Genomic DNA, 17836 nt, shown 5'->3' on the forward strand with positions numbered 1-17836 from the left:
ACCCAGCTAAAAGCAAGCCCAGTGATACCCAGCTAAAAGCAAGCCCAGTGATACCCAGCTAAAAGCAAGCCCAGTGATACCCCGCTAAAAGCAAGCCCAGTGACACCCAGTTTCCTAGTCTTGCTGTCTGTCTTTGCTGCCCTCGGATTTTGGTAATAGCTCCGTATTTATCTGAACAGGTGGTCAGTCATTCTTCAGCCGAAAGGACTCCATCCGAACCATCTACACGTCGCTGCATAACGAGCTGAAGAAGGTGGTGGCGACGGGGCGCAATGCACTAGGAGGAACAGCTCCTCACTTGGAAGAGCTGCTTTCTCACCTGTCTGAACAGCTCTGTTTTTTTGTTCAGGCTCGGATGGAAATTGCTGACTTCTATGAAAAAATGTACACGCTCAGCACCCAAAAGTTCATTAACTCTGAGGAACTCGTAAACATTTTGGAGTCCATCTTAAAGAAATACAGCTCCAGGTCAGTGGGTGTTTGTAGGTGGTAAGTAGGCAGGTATGTGATGACCTGCAATAAATGAGGTTGAGTTCAAAGCAAGCCCAGTGACTTTGTCTTCCTTTGTAAACAGTGCAGCCCATTGCCTCAATTTATGTATGCTGGTGCTGCATGATGTATGCAGCATCAAATACTGTGGGTCTCAAAATAGGATTTTTCTGCAAAAAAAGAGAGACTTTGTACTCGACATGATGTAGGAGCTACCTTTCCCATTCTTTATTTTACTGTAAATATTCAACAAAGAGGGAAAGATCATTTTCCTTTTAAAAGATGGAAGAATTCTTGCACAGTTTCATGAGGCATCCCTCATGAAGGGAAGCAAGACTTAAATTCATGTGGGCTTCAGTAAAGATGGGTATAGACATATGTGACCATTTTAGACTCTGCTTCTTTAATTATAAAAGCTACACAACAGACTCAATATAAGCCTGTCTTTAGGTGGTCATCAAACTCATTGCACTTGTTTGTTTGTTGATACCTTCTGTTTCGGACACTTAGAAGGACTTTATGGGGCACTCTGAAATAAGTGGAGAGTATTGCGGTGGCCAGAATGAGCACCTCTCAGTCTGTTTTCTCCATTTATAATTTCTTGAAGTTCAGGTCTGATAGTTACATTACAAGAATTCTAGCATGATTCTAAGTGATGTGGGGATGGGGATATTTTGCTAACAAAACATGGGAACCTGACAAGTGATGGTAGTTTAGACAAGCAAATAGTTTTGAAATAAATTTTAAGGATGACTCTTCAACAAACCAAAATTTCAGCTGCTTGTTTTGAAAGCAAAATGAGGTAACTTCTATAGGAAGATAACCTTCAAAGGCAACTTGATTTTTTTTTCCCCCTTTTTCTTCCTACCCTCACTTCCGCAACCTTTATTAGCAAAATAGTGGTGAGGAAGACATTTGTAAGGAGTGTTCTGAGGCTTTCTTTTCCATGAATATTAAGCTAGATTTTTGAAGTGCACGCATAGGAAAAATCAAAATTATTCAGTGCTGCTTTCTGACATTCGATGTTTTAAGCACTGCAGCTGACTTGCCTATTTTTAGAAGCTATTTTAGAAAGAGCTTAGGCGAAGTGCTACATAATGTGCTATTATGAAGTCAAAATAAGTGTAAATAAGTCTAAATATCACATTAGTGACTTTTTGACAATTCTTGATCTGTCAACCCTGCCAATGTCAAGGTTATTTGTCCAATGCAAAATGAAATAATATATTTTCCTTGTTATGATAAACACTTATTAAAGAGTAAAGGGAAGAAAATCTTTCAAATTGATTTACATTTTACACTTTCTGACATATGTTCTGTGCAAGTGATGAATCAACAGCAATGTTAAATCTGAAAAACAAAATTGATACTTTAACAAAGTGACTGGAGACTATTATATTTGAAGTGCTGTATTGTGGTGTGTGAAAAATGTCAGTGTGAATGTCTGTTCCTCTAAAGCACCATTATAATCTCATGTGTGTGCAAACACACACACACACACACGTCAGTGTCTCCCAGGGAAAATAGTGATAGGCCTGCTTTGAGTTATTGACCATCTCTAAGATGGAGACATCTTAAGATGCTCTTAAAGCTAATTCATTAGGTTCTGTGTGCCCTTACCCTGTAACATACAGAATGTTTCTAAAAGTAGGGATAATGGTGTCTTCCTTTACTACACCTGTTTCTTACAGCTATGTCAAAATGTGCTGGCTGAGGATTTGTCATTATTATCAGTCTGTGGACCATTTCAAGTGAAAGGTCAAGCAAGCTCGCCCTTAGCCTGGCAGTTCTTGGCAATGTGTTCCTCGCTGGTAGTTTGGATGTGTACTATTAATTCCATCAACAGCTCTAAGGCCAGACAAGACATATGCTCTCTAGATAGGTGCTGGCCGTGATTTCTTCCTTTACCTATGCAAATAACTGTTCAGATCATGCAGAGCAGATACCTGGTTATTGGTAAAGAAAGAGCTACGTGTCTGTCAGTGACCGAATCATACTGCCCTGTCTGAAAAAGCAGATGTCTTGGACAGTGAAAAGCTGCTTTGTTGCTATTTATTGCCTAGCACCAGCTGTTTACAAGTCAGCATTGTTTCCTCTGTTTACAAGAGGTAACTGGGGAAGCAACTGAATTTTTGGTTGTTTCTGAGACGTTGAATGAAAAAAAAAATCCTGCTGCTAATGCAGATACTGTTTTGAAGCTTTTTTTTAAGTGAAAAAATAACTAGTAAGTTTTGTGTGTGTGTTAAATGCTCTCGTGAGCATTTTGTAAAATTCTGATTTATAGAAGAATAGAAAAAGCTGTAAGACAATGAGGCTTCTGTAAAGTCTGCAAAGCAACTCAAGCATTGCTGCTTTGGAAAATGATTAGGGAACAAAAAAAAACCAATTTTCCAGTGTGTTCTCAGTTGCTTACTGAAATATTTCAAGAACCTATCTGTCTTGGGTGATACTGAGCTTAGTCAAACACCTCTGCGTCGTGGCAGTTAATTAAAACAGATATCCGTGGTACATAACCTGCTAGTTTATTCTGCAGCCATATCCAGCTTCGGAGCTGTGACTGGGGTGTGCGTTTTTGGATTAAAACAGTTTAGCAAATGGTGCTCTGCAGGGAAACATGAAAATAACTGAGCTGTGAAGCCAGGCGGGAAGCTGTGCAGCATGGGGTGATACAGGAGGCTTCGCACTGCTGCATTAGTATGAATATTTTAGTTGCTTTTAAGGCTGAAGAATGACCTTAGCTCAGTGTCACTGCAAGCCAGTGCAAACTCGCATGGCACGAAGTGGATGTTTCATGTCTGGAAAAAACAGTGTTGCACGGGGCTTTTCTCCCTTCCTCTCACATAGGGCAACAAAACGATTTTTCTTTTGGGTAGCAAAAAATGTTGAGTATTAGCAGAATGTTAGTTTTAATTGATTTTTTTTTTTGTTGATGTTTAGCGATTCAGACGTGCTCTTGACTTCTCAACCCCGCAAAGTAGCCCGTAGTCATTGCATGCGGTGCTGTAGAAGGAAGGCTTGGTCCTTCCTGACAGAGCATAGAGTGCAGAAGGTGACGGCTCCCCTAACCGACATGGTTTGCAGAACATAGTTCTGCAACTGATATGTCAATTCATTATTCCATTTGCTTTCCAAAAAATGCAGATGGGAATCTTAAGAGCACATCCTTTCAAACACATATTGTGGCTGTTAGGGGGGAAAAAAAAAAAAAAAAAAAAAAAAAAGGATTAAAAAATAGAGTTTCAGTTGTCAGCTTTCACAAGCCAAGAAATAACGATTTGTGAAGAGTTTAGTGGGAAGTCAAGGACAAAATAGTGAAGAGGAGAAAAAGCCTTTTGGAGTGTGACAAAATTAAGTGCTTTGGTTGTGAACCAAGTATTTCCCACACCGATTGTGTCTATTATGTTTTGGGAGGTGACGGAGCGGTTTTCACTCTGTCCAAGGATGAACTGTTAGAAGTTGGGGGACTTGAGTGTGAGTTCTATGTTTTAAGGTAACACCCAGACTCAGATTAAGACTCCTTCTGAAGGGAGAGCCCTCCTTGAGTAGGAGCGTCATCGCGTCCCACCTCGGAGCTATTGGTTGTTCTTCCTTGGGAGTAACTTTAAAATTCCTAAATGCCTGTTATGGGAATGCTTGGAGTGCCTCTCAGCAAAGCCTGCGAACACTGGCAGCCCCTTCCGTGGGGTATGGGAGGCAGACTGGGGAGGTTCATGGCAGCCCGTGCAGGGCATCATTTCCTTGCCAAGAGCATGAACGCTGAGCCTGGAGACAGGAAAACGGCATTTAAGCACTGTGCTATTTCTTTTTTTTCCATCGTCTTACATAGTAAGTGACAAGCATTGTCCTTTCTTGGTAAGGAGCCAACTTTACCCTCTGAATTCTGTACACGAGGCAGTATCTAATCTTGAAAGAGCTGCCTGTAATTTAGGAGCGTCTACTGATGCCATTGGGAAGTTCAAAATATAATTTTTTTGTTCCTTGGTAAAGGCATTTCATTCCATACAGGCTACAAGCACAAGGATGTGAAACTTCTTTTTTTTTTTTTTTTAAACCTCCTTGTTTGTTTTCCATAAGGAGAATCCTGAAATATGAGTTTTCTGAGTAAAGAGAAAGCTACAAAACAGATCTATAAAATTCCATTTCATCAAGGTCTGTTTTAACCTCGTGTAGTGGCACTTAAGCCTTGTAGATGAGATGCATTTTTCATCTTTTTAGCACCTGTCAAACAAATTGAGAGCAGATCTTGTCATGAATTCTTAGTGAGAGAAAAATTGCTCAGTGCAGCATTTTCATTGTCATATGATGAAATTCTGCTTGATTTTTTTCCCTTCAGTGCTTTTAGTAAACACAGGCTTAAAGTTTGAGAGCTGGTTCACTGGTAAATACAGCTAGTGTGGGTTTCTCTAATTTTCTATCATTATTTCATTCATTGTCAATTAAAAATGGTAAGTTGGACAGAAGAACAGCTCAGCTTGGCTTCCTCATAGCTTTTCTACGTAGCCACTAAACTGATAATGTCAGATAATTTCCTTGGTTTGACTTAATGTCTTACTACTATTCCAACACCATCAAAGCATAAAAGAAATGTGAAACTGAAACAAAAACATCCACATTTAAAGAGAAACAGAGCTTTGTTATTCCACGGGTCTTAATAACCAGTGAATGATTTTTGATTGATTAAATATGACTCACTTGTTTTGATTTCAAAGTGAGTGACAGGTGTTTTTTGTCAGATACAAAGAATGCTCTACATTATGCTTATGGCAAAATCACAATAAAACAATTTGTCTTTAAACTGACAAGATTATTATTTGATTTATACTTTAGTCTGCTTTTTTTGTCTGTAAATTGATGTCCTTCTCTAGTGGGAATTGATTACTTCTCTAGTGGGTACAACTGCCCTTATGTTTTGAATACTGTTGTGTTTTCTAGGTTTCACCACCCAATCCTCAGTCCCCTGGAGAGCAGTTTCCACCTGGAGGTGGATGTGCTCGCGCACCTCCTGAAGGCTCAGGCTCAGATCTCGGAGTGGAAGTTCCTTCCATCCCTGGTCAACTTGCACAGTGCTCACACGAAGCTACAGACTTGGGGCCAGATTTTTGAGAAGCAGCGGGAGACCAAGAAGCATCTGTTTGGAGGGCAGTCCCAGAAGGCGGTGCAGCCCCCGCACCTCTTCCTCTGGCTCATGAAACTCAAGAACATTCTCCTTGCCAAGTTCAGCTTTTACTTTCACGAGGCCCTCAGCCGCCAAACAACCGCGTCCGAAATGAAAACCTTGACTGCCAAAACAAACCCTGACTACTTTGGGAAAATCTCTAGTTTCATCCGGAAATACGACGCTGTCAACGTTTCCCTCATCTTTGACAATCGCGGGTCGGAGAGTTTCCAGGGCCACGGGTATCACCACCCCCATTCCTACCGGGAGGCTCCCAAAGGAGTGGATCAGTACCCTGCCGTGGTGTCTCTGCCCAACGACAGGCCTGTTATGCACTGGCCCAATGTCATCATGATCATGACTGACAGAACCTCTGACCTCAACAGCCTGGAGAAGGTTGTTCACTTCTATGATGACAAAGTCCAAAGCACCTACTTTCTAACTCGCCCGGAACCTCACTTTACCATTGTAGTTATTTTTGAGTCTAAGAAGTCAGAGAGGGACTCTCATTTCATTTCTTTTCTCAATGAAATCTCACATTCCCTAAAGAACTCCAAAGCTTTTGCCAGCTTGAAGCCTGGATCCAAAGGGTAAAATGCTTGCAAGTCATCCAGGCAGTGTGCTAGCCTTGAGGGAGCTGCAGTTCTCAAAGATTACATAAAATTCATGATTCTCAGAGTCTAATTAAAAAGAAACCATTATTTTTAGTATGCTTTAAGTTCCTTTTTTTTTAAGCTAACAAGAAACTTGAAAAATTATTTTTGGGCACTGTTTGGTGGGACAGCTTAATTGTGGGATGCTAAATAACCACAGTGGTTTTCAGTTTACCATATGAATATTTTTCAGTCCCTGACTACTTTGCCCATATCAAAATGGAATATATGCACTTTATCATAATCTACTCATTGACTCTTTTACAGAGTTTATTGAAAATGTGATTAGGATGGAAGAGTCTATCTTTCAGAAAGCTATATTGCTTGAGGGGATTTGTATGTGGGAACTAAGTGCTGATACAAGGGAATATTGAAACACACAAACTTGTAAGAACACTTAAAAAAATTAAAAACATGCCTCACAGAAAGCACTCTTGTTAATTTAGTTTTCAAATGCTTTGAAATGATTGTTGAGATCTCTGACACTTCCTGTTAAACCAAACCTTTGTTACGGGCAAGGTGTCAAGTTTTGCTGCTGCTCCAGCATTCCAGTTCCCGCCAGTTAAGCAGAGCAGGGCTGGGAAGCGCCGGCGTCCCGGGGGTGCTGCAGCGCTGTGTCCGCTGCTCATCTTGGCGCCAGTTACACTCGAGGAGGCAAGTTGAGCTGAGCAGGTGTCTTAGGAGGAACAGATCAGTAGGGAAGAACGGCAAAGCTCTTTCAAATTGTGCGTTTTTGTCTCTGAGTTTTGAAAATGTGCTTCTTACGTTAGGCGTTCTGTAATTTGTGGTTATGGTAAACCTGAATTTGTTTTCATATTTTTTTATATGTGTACTTCTTTTTTTCATGTTCAGTTCTGAAAAAACTTTACAGTCAAGCCAAATGACTTCCAGAATTTGGATTTAAACACTTATCTTGCCTACGCGATATATTTGCTTCACTCCAAAATTTCTGTCCCTCCCTACTTGTAGATTCCAGCTTAAAGTGCTTCAGTACTTTAAGTACTTGGATGAAGTATAATTTCTATCTACTCAGCCCTGTATTTGCTCTGGGAATCACTGCTGGCAGTTGTAGTGCAGAGGCTGATTTGGCTGTGCTGCTTACGTAGCCGCATCGTTGACACCGGTAAGGTGCGACAGCAGCAGATTGATTTTGAAAGTTAAGTTCATAATTTAAGTTCAAACGCCGGTGTTTCTTCTAATATCTTAAATACAAGCAGATAGTGTGAACAGAAGAGGCTTTTATGGATGAGCTTCCTCCCCCACAAGGGTTGTGGTGACTTGCGTGGCCTCAGGGCGCGGAGCCGTTGTCCTAGTCGTGCGGTGGGCTCCGCGCCCTGTGCTCTGGCGGGAGGGTCTCTGCCCCTTCCTTTAATCTCAAGTCTTAATCTGACGGCAACGTCGCACTTAAAACTTTAAGACTGTTCCTGAGCATTGGGAAATAGTGGGAGCTGCAAGTACAGCCGGGCCTGAGCAGCACCTGCGTGTGACTGTGTTACCCTCACAGCTTCTACTGCCATTTCAGTGGGACAGGGGCAGCAGTGAGAGGGTTTGGGTGTTTTCCCGCTCTGGGACAGTGACCTTGCAGTAACATTGTGCCCTTGACCTCCTCAGCTTGAGTTAAAGGAAAGAGGCTGTTACTGGAACTGATTCCCAGACCTCAGCAATGTAATAAAGTGTTGCACGAGCCCTGCCTGCTCTGCTGTGTCCTCCTGTGCTGTTAACCATTTTGTATCCTGAGGGGCAGGCAGCCGGTCACACAATCCCAGAATGGTTGGGGTTGGAAGGGACCTCTGGAGATCATCCAGTCCAACCCCCTGCTCCAGCAGGGACACCCAGAGCACGGGGCACAGGGCGGCATCCAAGTGGGTTGGGAAGATCTCCAGAGAAGGAGACTCCACAGCCTCCCTGGGCAGCCTGTGCCAGGGCGCTGTCACCCTCACAGTGAAGAAGTTCCTCCTCACACGGAGATGGAACTGCCTGTGTTTCAACTTATACCATTGCCCCTTGTCCTGTCACTGACCACCAATGAGAAGAGCCTGGCCCCTTCCTCCCTACATTCCCCCTCCATGAACTTCAGTCGCCTTCACTGGAGACTTCACATCAAGCAGATGCACGCGCTGCCTCCTTGGAGCGTGAAGGAGAAGGCAGGTGTTGCCCGCGGAGCCCTTCCCGCCAGGTGCTGCTCCCTTGGTCCATGGGAGCTGTTCAGTTCTTGCCGTTTTACAGGTATGTGGAAAGCAGTATCTTTGCATTGAGATTTGGCGTTACTGGGACCTGAGAATTGGGGGAATAGGCTGGCGGTGCGAAGCACAAGTTACAGTAATGGTGTAACCACGGTTCTTTAAGAAGGAATCTTTAATTCTTTAAGAAGGTTCTTTAAGAAGTTCAGGGTGAACTAAAGCATGTTGAGTGAAACTTATTCTCACCCATAGAGCTTAGTGTTTGGCTTCATAAAAGTTGTCAATTTTTATCTGGACAAGAAAACAGAAGGAAAATACGTCAGTAGAGATTGTAACAAATATTTGTAAGCAGATATGTTTTCCTCATTTTCACCCATGAAATTGCTTTAAAATGATTTTAGAAAAGCATCACATTTGTTCACAGTCACCAAGTTAAAAATTTCCACATGATTGTACATTAAGCGTGGCAGCAAACTACCCCATGGCCAAGCCTGGTGGCTGCACAGCAGCCGTGGAGGTGCCATCCCAGGAAGGGGATCAGAGGAAAAGCAAATAAGCTCAGAGCCGTAGGTGCTGTAGTGTCCTTTGGGCAAGTCAAACTCAATGTCAGGCCTCTCTATGTTGGGCTAGGCCCGAGTCCCACCTCTGCGTTGCTCTTAGTTTAGGAAATACTGCAGTGTGGCCATGTGGCATTAAGTAAGTATGGCCTAATGAACATTTTCTCTAAGTATACGAACTTGGGAGTCTACAATAGCCTAGAATAGACGTTACAAATTTCTGTGCGTCAGTCCCTGGGTTTCTCCAAAAGAACTTGGCCTTGAGATTAACATAGAGCAGAAGATCTAGGCTGTGGGAGGAGGCCTGGAGGAGCAGAGGAGCTTCTGCAGAGGGGTTGCTGAAGGTCAGCAAGTGCAACAGAGACTGCACTGCGGAGCGGAGATGTGGTCCATCCAAAAACTGCCGAGGGGCTGGATGGCTGTGTTAGCAGTGACCATCTATAGAGGTTAGCCCCTCTCAGGTAGAAGACAGTTTGTTTTCTGACACCTCGAGGAGTTTGCAATGTAAGTGACAAATGATGTAAAGAGGACATGGAATTCTTTATAAATCATATGAAATTGGCTAGACCAATGATGAAAATGCTGCATAATTAAGGGAAACAACATGTGGAATAGGCAAAGATGTTCAGAGACTCAAGAAATGGGAGGAAAAATATTCTGCTTGTTATTGACTTCGGCTTTGAAGTCAATAAGAAAGAAAATAAATCAAGAAAGAAAAAAAAAAGCATCTCCTTAGAATAAGAATTGGGGAACAAATGTAGTTTTGCAAAACTGGATCATATCCCATCTGCCAACTTTTCCTCTCTGCCTCCAATTTAAATAAGGAAGGTTCTAAAGAACATTCTAATGTACCTTAAAAGCCTTATGTAAGGGATGGCTTCAAATGCAAGATGTGAAGATGTTTGTGGCATCAGAATGGGAGCCAATGCTCTTAGCTGAGTCCGTGAGGATTTTGGCAGATCTTTTAATTCAGCACCGCTTGCCTGGATGTGGATTGGACTGCAAAAAGTGTTCTCAGATCTCTTACATATTTTATACCTAGATGTTGTAAGGTGTTTTTTTTTCTTAAATTAAACATGTTTCCTTTTCTATCCTTTGGTATGGAGACATAACACAGATGAGGGCAGAGAGGGCCCTCGCTGTGAGTGCATAGGGGTTAGAACTTGCTTGTTGGAAACGCAGCGGAGACTGCCAGAAATGGGAGTACTGGCAAAGGACAACGGCAGGGTGACACCTGCAGCAAACACCCCAAATAATGCAAAATGCTTGGTGAAACTGGTGGAACTGGACTGCGATTGCCCTCTCCAGTCAGTGAAGGGTTGATTTATAGTCTCATTTGCAAGATAAAGAGTTTTGCTATAAAATCACCATTTTTCCCCAGGAACTGCCTCTCTGGCTTTCTACTGCAGGTGTGCTTTGAAAACATTTTTTGATTTGCTTTTGAAGTATCTACAGGAGCTTTTCTGGAAGAGTCTGCCTGTTTGAGCTCGGTGAAAGCAAAGTATGTGTTCCTGAGTTTGCACTCAACTCTGCAACCCAGCACTGCAGCTCCTGGCTTTGTGGTAGAATTAGCAGAGTTTTCTACCTTGTGCCTGGGACTTGAGTGCACCCTGACCATACAGGGTAGCGATAGGAGCAGTGAGGCGCGTTGGAAGAGGAGGCGCTTTTGGAGTCTGTGCAAGACTCAGCATCTCACCTACAAGCAAAACTCAACACTGCACAGATGAAACCTTGGGTTTTGAAATCTCACATTCCACATTTGGGCTCTATAACACTGGCGGTGGGAGTTAAGGCTGGTTTTGCCCCCAGTGGTACACCAGCCCATCTGTCAGATGTCCCCCCTCCCAAGCAAACCAGATGTCCCTGCTCTGGGAGATGCCAGCTTTTGTCAGAGAGATGTTGTGAGGGATTGAGAGCACCAACAGGTTTAGCCTTCTGCTTTTAATTTGATGGCGCAGATCTGTCAGCATTGGTTAGAAAGTCAACCAGCTAAGGTCTGCTATGGGGGTGGGAGTCTTTCTGTAAAGCCAACCTCTAAGGTAACAGAGATCTACTGAAGAAAAGAAAAAGATTTTCTTTCCTCCATTTGTATACATATGAGGAGAGAGCAATAACAAATTACTGTGAATAGTCCAATACATTGGAAAACATATGTTTGGGAGAGGTACGTTCTTCATTGATTGTTACATAAGCAGAAACTTTGCACGATAGACCACATAGACCCCTGGGTCTCAAGCAATTTATCTGTGCTGTTTTGCCTGCATATTTTGATCTTACATATGTTAGATCAAATGCTTGTCATGCCGAAGAACTCCTTTGGCTGGAGAACTCCTAAATTTCATACAACAACAATAGTATTAAAGGCCTTTAAAATTGGAGGAAAGGGAGGTGTGTTCGTCTATATTCCTTTGCAGGACAGGAGCCTATACTAGTGCCCTATAATAAATACCCTGGTGGGGACCAACTGAACTGCCTGCAGAGCCTCACAGCCTCACAAAATGTTTTTTGTCTGCAACCTGCAGCTGTGCACTGCCCACTATATATTAGACACAAAAATAGGTGAACCTAAACCTTGGACTGGGCCAGTGGAATCTGTGGCACTATCTTGTTTTTTTTGCTGTCCCCATGATCAGACCTGATACTCCAACTCCGCTCATCCCTGGACGTGCAAAGATTTCATTATCTAAATACGACTTGGGTGCCTCGGATTCATCTGTGGTTTGGAATGATTTGTTAAAATGATAACTGCTAGATTAGGAAAGAATCATTCTAACTTTTTCTATACTCTATTCTTTGTTTTCCTTCCCATATGATCCATACAGTAAGAGAATAGTAAAAGAAATGACATGTATTTTCCTAGTAAGTCCAGCCAGTCAAGACTGAGGTGTAAATCCAAAAACTGAAGTATCACAATTTCCTGCCACATTTATCAGTGAAGTCCTCCACTGTGACATCTTCAGAGAGCTGATAGAATAATCATATATTAAAGCATAAACTTCATGCTTCATAGTGCAACTTCTTGACAGTTGTTGAAAGCTGAAAGGTCGTTCTGTGACTCTGCATTATAGGGATTTTGTTGCATTCATGGGTTTCAGGATAACCATTTCTTAGATGCCTCTTCTCCTAAGCTATTTTTAGGAACAAACTATTTATTTATTTTACAGAGCTTGCATTCCTTAGCAACTGTGCACTGTAGGCACTAAATTCAGCTGAGGTAAGTCACTAGCTGTTTGCAATTTTTGTACCATTTCTTAATGCATGAGACCAAAAAGAACTAAATTTTTGCTTCTGTATAGAACAACAACTGCCACTAGAGGGTGGTGTTAAATTAAAAAAAAAAAAAAAAAAAAAAAAAAAAAGGCATTTTGGAATCAGTTTCTTTTCAGGATACAATAATTGATACTCTCCTGCCACGTTTATAAACATAGGCCACATTATACTGCTCTAGTCAGATTTATTTTAGCTTTCTTGGCTTTTATTTATTTATTTATTTATTTATTTATTTATTTATTTTTTAATCCAGTGAGTTATACATTCTCTTTCAGCTGGAAACAGCAATGAGAGGTATCGAGTTTCATACCTTAATGTATAAATGAATACTAAAATGATTTTTTATCTTCTTTTTCAGGGACTTCTTTTATTAAATTGCAAAAATATCTGTCAGAAAGCTTTTATAACTTTTCCCTTGAAAATCATCCATTGACTTGAAGTTACGTTCTATTCTAGAAAAGTATTTCTTTCTTTTTTTCTTTTAGTTCCTGAACAGTAGTAGGACAAAATTAATTTTTTACCAAGCTGGTCAGCATGCTCTAATGAGAACTTTGATTTTCAATGTCCAAGTTCACTTGGGAAGTCTGATACTCTGCACTTGTAAGGTGACTTGTTCCAAACTCAAACCCAGAGCTAGTTAAGATGTGTTCTTTAAGTGAAATAAACCTATCCATGACTGTATTGTTTAAAATGTATCACTGCAAAGGTTTTGCCTTTTTGTATGTGTGTATATTCTCCTTCTCTAACCTGGGAATTGCAGAAGTTGCCTGTCAAAGAGTGGACCTGTGACAGCCCCTGATACCAGCTTCCCAAATAGGTGCCTTCCAACCCCTGTCACTCTCTCCTAAGGGTACACGGATTAACTTCTCCATAGAGGGGATTTATTTTGTGAGAAGGAGTAATCTGAGGCGACAAGGCAAGGAAGCAAAGGGAGCATCAGACTAACGTTTAACTCCAACAGAAAGCAGCAGTTTGATAGTCTAGGTTGGGCTAGTGACCATGGTTGGTAATGTCACAGCAATGCTTGGCATTAAACGTAGTGTTCGCCAAGGAGGGCTGTGGGCACAGGGACCAGGCAGGTCCCTGGTGCCCAGGTGGTCCCAGTGCCCGGGTCTGATCCCGCTGTGCCGTGCGGGACCCGACCAGCCCTGTGGGAAGGGGAGTCCCTGTCCCTGGCACTGCTCAGGAAACATGTAGACGAGGCATGTAGGGACGTGGTTTAGCAGGCCTGGTGCTGAAGGGCTTACGGTTGGACTCAATGATCTTGAAGGTCTTCTCCAACCATAATGATTCTATGGGGCAACTCACTGGTCCCAGGGGATCAAGTGGAGTCTGGGGGCCAAAAAAGACAGTTATATTTGCATTTCTTCTTTTTGTGTGTGCGTGCTGGGAGACAGCAGGATGGAAAACATTATCCAGCAGCTAACGGCTGGGCTTTGATGTATATTTGTGGAAATGTTAGCATGTGTTTTCCCTGCTGCTGTTTTACACCACCATGCATGATGACAACTCTGTCGGAAAGCAGCAGCACGGACTGAAGCAGCCTAACACACCGACGATAATGCAGGATTTAGCAAGCCCGGTAAGAACAGCCTTTGGACGTGGCTGTGGTGCCGTTGCGGCTCTCCAGGGGACAGGGCAGTGTCTTTGGGCTCATCTTGTGCCTGCGTGCGCACGATGCAAATAGGATGCGTGCAGCCACCCCGTGGAGCACCGCTTTAATAGAACAGACTTCCAGTGACTCATCGTGAAGATGAAAATTTGCTGGACGCATTTAATCTTAGACAGATAAATCTCTGGGAGATAGATTAAAAAAAAAAAAAAGGTAAAATTCGAGCCCTCAGCACCGCAATAAAGTTAGGCTCTGCACATACCAGGCCAAGGGCATCTCCCCAGCATGGGGGAGGTTGGGACCAAACCGTGGGGCAGTCGGAGCCTGGTCCAGTGGCCACACATCGGGCAGTGGGTCACAGGGGCTGCAGGCCAGGCAGGTCCACAGGCCGGTGCAGAGGCTCCTGTGGTGCCTGCGCCACCCACTGCTGCACATGGCGGCCCATGGTAGCACATGGTGGCACGCGGCGGCCCATGGCGGCCCGTGGTGGCCCTTGGTGGCCCACGGTGGCACGCAGCAGTCCATGGCGGCCCATGGTGGTGCACGGTGGCCTTGGTGGCCCTTGATGGCCCATGGTGGCCCATGGTGTCTCATGGTGACACGCAGCAGCCCATGGCGGCGCATGGTGGTCCATGGTGGCCCACAGTGGCACACAGCGGCCCATGGTGGCCCCTGGTGGCCCTCCTTGGCCAGAGGTGGCCCGTGGTGGCCCCGCCCTGGTCCTGGCGGAGCCCAGCAAGGTGCAGCTGGTTGCCATGGCAATGATGGATCGGGGTTGTCATGGCGATGGAGCAGCATTTTTCCCTCTCGCTCTCCCTCTCCAAGCGGGTGCCGGGTGTCGTTCCGGGCGCTCCGAGCTCGGCTCTTTGCCCGGTGGGTTTCGCTCCAGGAGACGCGCTCGCCCTGCGTGCGGCCTCCTCGCTCCGTTTTTGGGGCCTGCTGCGAAGTGCTTTATGTCCAGATTAGCAAGCTCAGAACACCTGCTATGACATAAATTACGATGCCTAATGTAATTACGCACACTGCTATATAAGGTGTGTTAATAAAAAACGCTTCGGCTAGCGAGGCTGTTTCCACAGGCTCCTTTAATCCTATGTAGGCTCTTCATATCTGTGTCTGCACATAATACAATTTAATAGGACATTCAATGCCTATTTAAGTAGAAATTTGCAGCTGATCTGAATTAAGTTTGCCTCAGATATTCTCTTTTACTACAGAATAATGTGTGTTCTCTCTTGGAAACACGTCTTTTTGTTGGAGTTTGACTTGGATTGTGTTTGCTCTCTATTCCTTTCCAGGCTTTAAGAGCAATACAGGGTATTTTTTTTTCCATTACTCATAAGGTTCACACCAGTTTTCTCTTGTTATGTGTGTGTTTTTCATCACTGGTGGAACATAACATATAGGTCATCAACAGGACAAGTATGTGGTATGTAAATTACCTCCCTTTTGATGAGCCTTTCCTTAGGAGAGCTGATATAACTCATAATTAACCCTATAGAAACATATTTGATAACTATCAGCTATGTTCTCTCAGTTGTGCAAGCTAAATTCCTAGAGAAGGACATTTTGCAGAATATGTGTGTCTTTATTTTGTTAAAACAAATCTAGGCTGGATTACTGCACTCAGGCTCTTCTGAAACATCAGGCAATTTTTCATAAATATCCTGGTGTTCGTTTATAATGAAATACTGAATGTCTTTTTTTTCCATTTTGGCTTTATCCATTTGTCAAAAATAAACACAAAAAAATCCTACAGCATTTGGAGCACAGGGCATATTCAACTTTCGGTTGAATATACACATATACAACTTGACTGAATATACTGGCTGCCTAAAAAAAAAAAGAGAATACTTGGTACATAATCTACTTTCATAATCTACTTTCTAAAATCCCTAAACCCTTCCTGACACTAAAGTTTCTGTGATAAATCAAACACCTCAAAATGAAACATGAAAAAAATATTAGCATTGCTTCAAGGCAAGGAGTATATGCTGCATTCATAAACTGCTATTTGCAGGCACCAGCGAGACTGGGAAATGGAAAATCTAAATTGTGAATTTACAAATTAATAGTACCAGTATTTCATAAATGTCTCTTTTTAATTTTCAGCAGATAAGTCTTGGGTCTGCAGATTCACTATATTTATTGCTCAAGAACATAGGAATTATATTGGCTCAAAAATGTACCATTGAGATTTGGTCCTATACAGTCCTGGGTTGGAATCTGGATTATGTCTGGGACTGAGTAAATTTTGATGTAGGAATGTAATTAGAGGGATTTTTTCAAGTTCTTTTTGTTTTAAGAACCCCTGATTACTGTGCTTTTCAGCATGTGACTAAATGTAAAGAGCACTCATTGGCTCAACGTGTGCTGTACTTATTCTATTCCTCTAAACAAAGTTCAGTTTTAGAACATGACTATTGTCATCTTCAAGTAGTTCTTTTTATTTTTTTTTCTTGTTCATATCTTTACTATAACTCCCTTAAATGTTGTTAAATTCAAAATTCATTGACCTAAGAATCTATGTTTTCAGACACCTGCTGTGTCTGGAATTTAAGCAGAAATTTCAGCACTAATTTAAGCACGTATTTCAGCACACAAATTTAAGCTTGCAAAGAGCAGCCTCTGGGTCAGGCAGGTTCTCAGCTGCGAGGTGCTGGAAGCAGCCAAGCCAACAAGCATGAGAGCACTGCATGCAGGCCAGCTTCCAAATTTCCCTGGGTATCTCCAGGGGACCCTGTCAGACACTGGGTACTCAGCTGGCTGCACCTCTTGTAACATCCAATAAAGGCTTTTTTGGGTTCTTAATGCAGGTTTTACAGAGCAATTAGTTTTAGGGCAGTAAGGTAAAACTATTACATCAGTTTTACGTAAGATTTTGGGAAAGCGTCTTTCCCTCTCCATAGGGATCTTGCAGGTAAGACACATCTGCTGAACCATCCTGTCTTCCTAGGGATTGTTGCCTTCATTATTCTTTAAAAATCTGTGCTTATATTTCCTTGAATCTTTAAAGTGTTGAAATTAGATCCAGAAGCTTCTTGAATTGCTTCCTCAAGGCAAAAATTATCCACAGTTTGGGACAGTGGCCAGTGCCCGTCTAGTTCTGCAGATATAAGCCCTGGACACCATGCAGAACCTGCTTAGCTTATACCCTGGTATCTACTAGATTCTCTTCAATGTACATCTGACTACATTAACACAAATTAGTGCCATTAGCGCATGATGCAATTAAAAAAAATAAAAAAGAATTTATTTTTATCTGGATGGGAGAGGTCAGAGGAACTTTATTTGGATGTTTATTCAGGCATCAACTGTGCTGCTAATTCAGAAATATCTCCATTCAGAGCCAGATGGGGTGATGCCAGTGAGCAAACATTTGTAATTTTGTTGTTGTCCTGCAGGCAATACCAGTGAGTGGTTTTTGCCAAGTCATCTCAAGGAGCCTTGCAGCACAGCATTTCTTGCCTGCCTTATCAGTGTTACTGATGATACAACAAACAAACAAAAAAAACAAAAAAACTGTTGAAGCCGTGAATAACTGTGGAGTTTATAACTTTGGTATAGATTAGATTTATGCCCAGACTTGCTGAGTATTTCCTGCCTCTGCCTGTCAAAGAAAAGGTAAACTGCCTGCCAGCATATCTGGAGAATGATGAGTCGAGCTGTTTTCAGCTCCTGAAAAACTGTAGAGCTCGTTGAGATGGGAGGTCGTGTCTGAGGTCATGCTACAACTTCTTACAGCCGAGGCTTGCCACAGAATTACAGGGCTTGCAAGCCCTCTGGTGAATAAATTTGTGTTTTATCACTTTTGAGAGGACTATCCAGTGGTGTCAAACTGTCAGATACAGACAGAAACTCCCCTCTGGGAAAGGGAAACTTTGGGCAAAGCATTTATTTACAGGAACAATAAAAATGGC

General features: G+C 42.7%; 1 protein-coding gene across 2 annotated transcripts in view; it reads left to right on the forward strand.

The window, feature by feature from the left end:
- The window catches only part of CUNH12orf66 (chromosome unknown C12orf66 homolog), an 8841-nt gene extending 1963 nt beyond the window's left edge, over window positions 1-6878 (forward strand). The window contains exons 2-4 of one of the 2 annotated variants that reach the window (XM_026039798.1): window positions 180-253; window positions 332-468; window positions 5422-6878. In XM_026039798.1, the coding sequence (XP_025895583.1) occupies window positions 180-253; window positions 332-468; window positions 5422-6238 (1028 nt within the window). In that variant the 3' untranslated portion in view covers window positions 6239-6878. Of the gene's footprint in view, window positions 1-179; window positions 469-5421 lie in introns of both variants that reach the window. The other variant, XM_026039797.1, reaches the window with a different exon arrangement.
- The last annotated feature ends 10958 nt before the right edge of the window (window positions 6879-17836 follow it).

Source organism: Nothoprocta perdicaria, unplaced genomic scaffold, assembly GCF_003342845.1.
Source record: "Nothoprocta perdicaria isolate Ctin4 unplaced genomic scaffold, notPer1 scaffold_240, whole genome shotgun sequence".
In the NCBI taxonomy this organism is placed as follows: domain Eukaryota; kingdom Metazoa; phylum Chordata; class Aves; order Tinamiformes; family Tinamidae; genus Nothoprocta; species Nothoprocta perdicaria.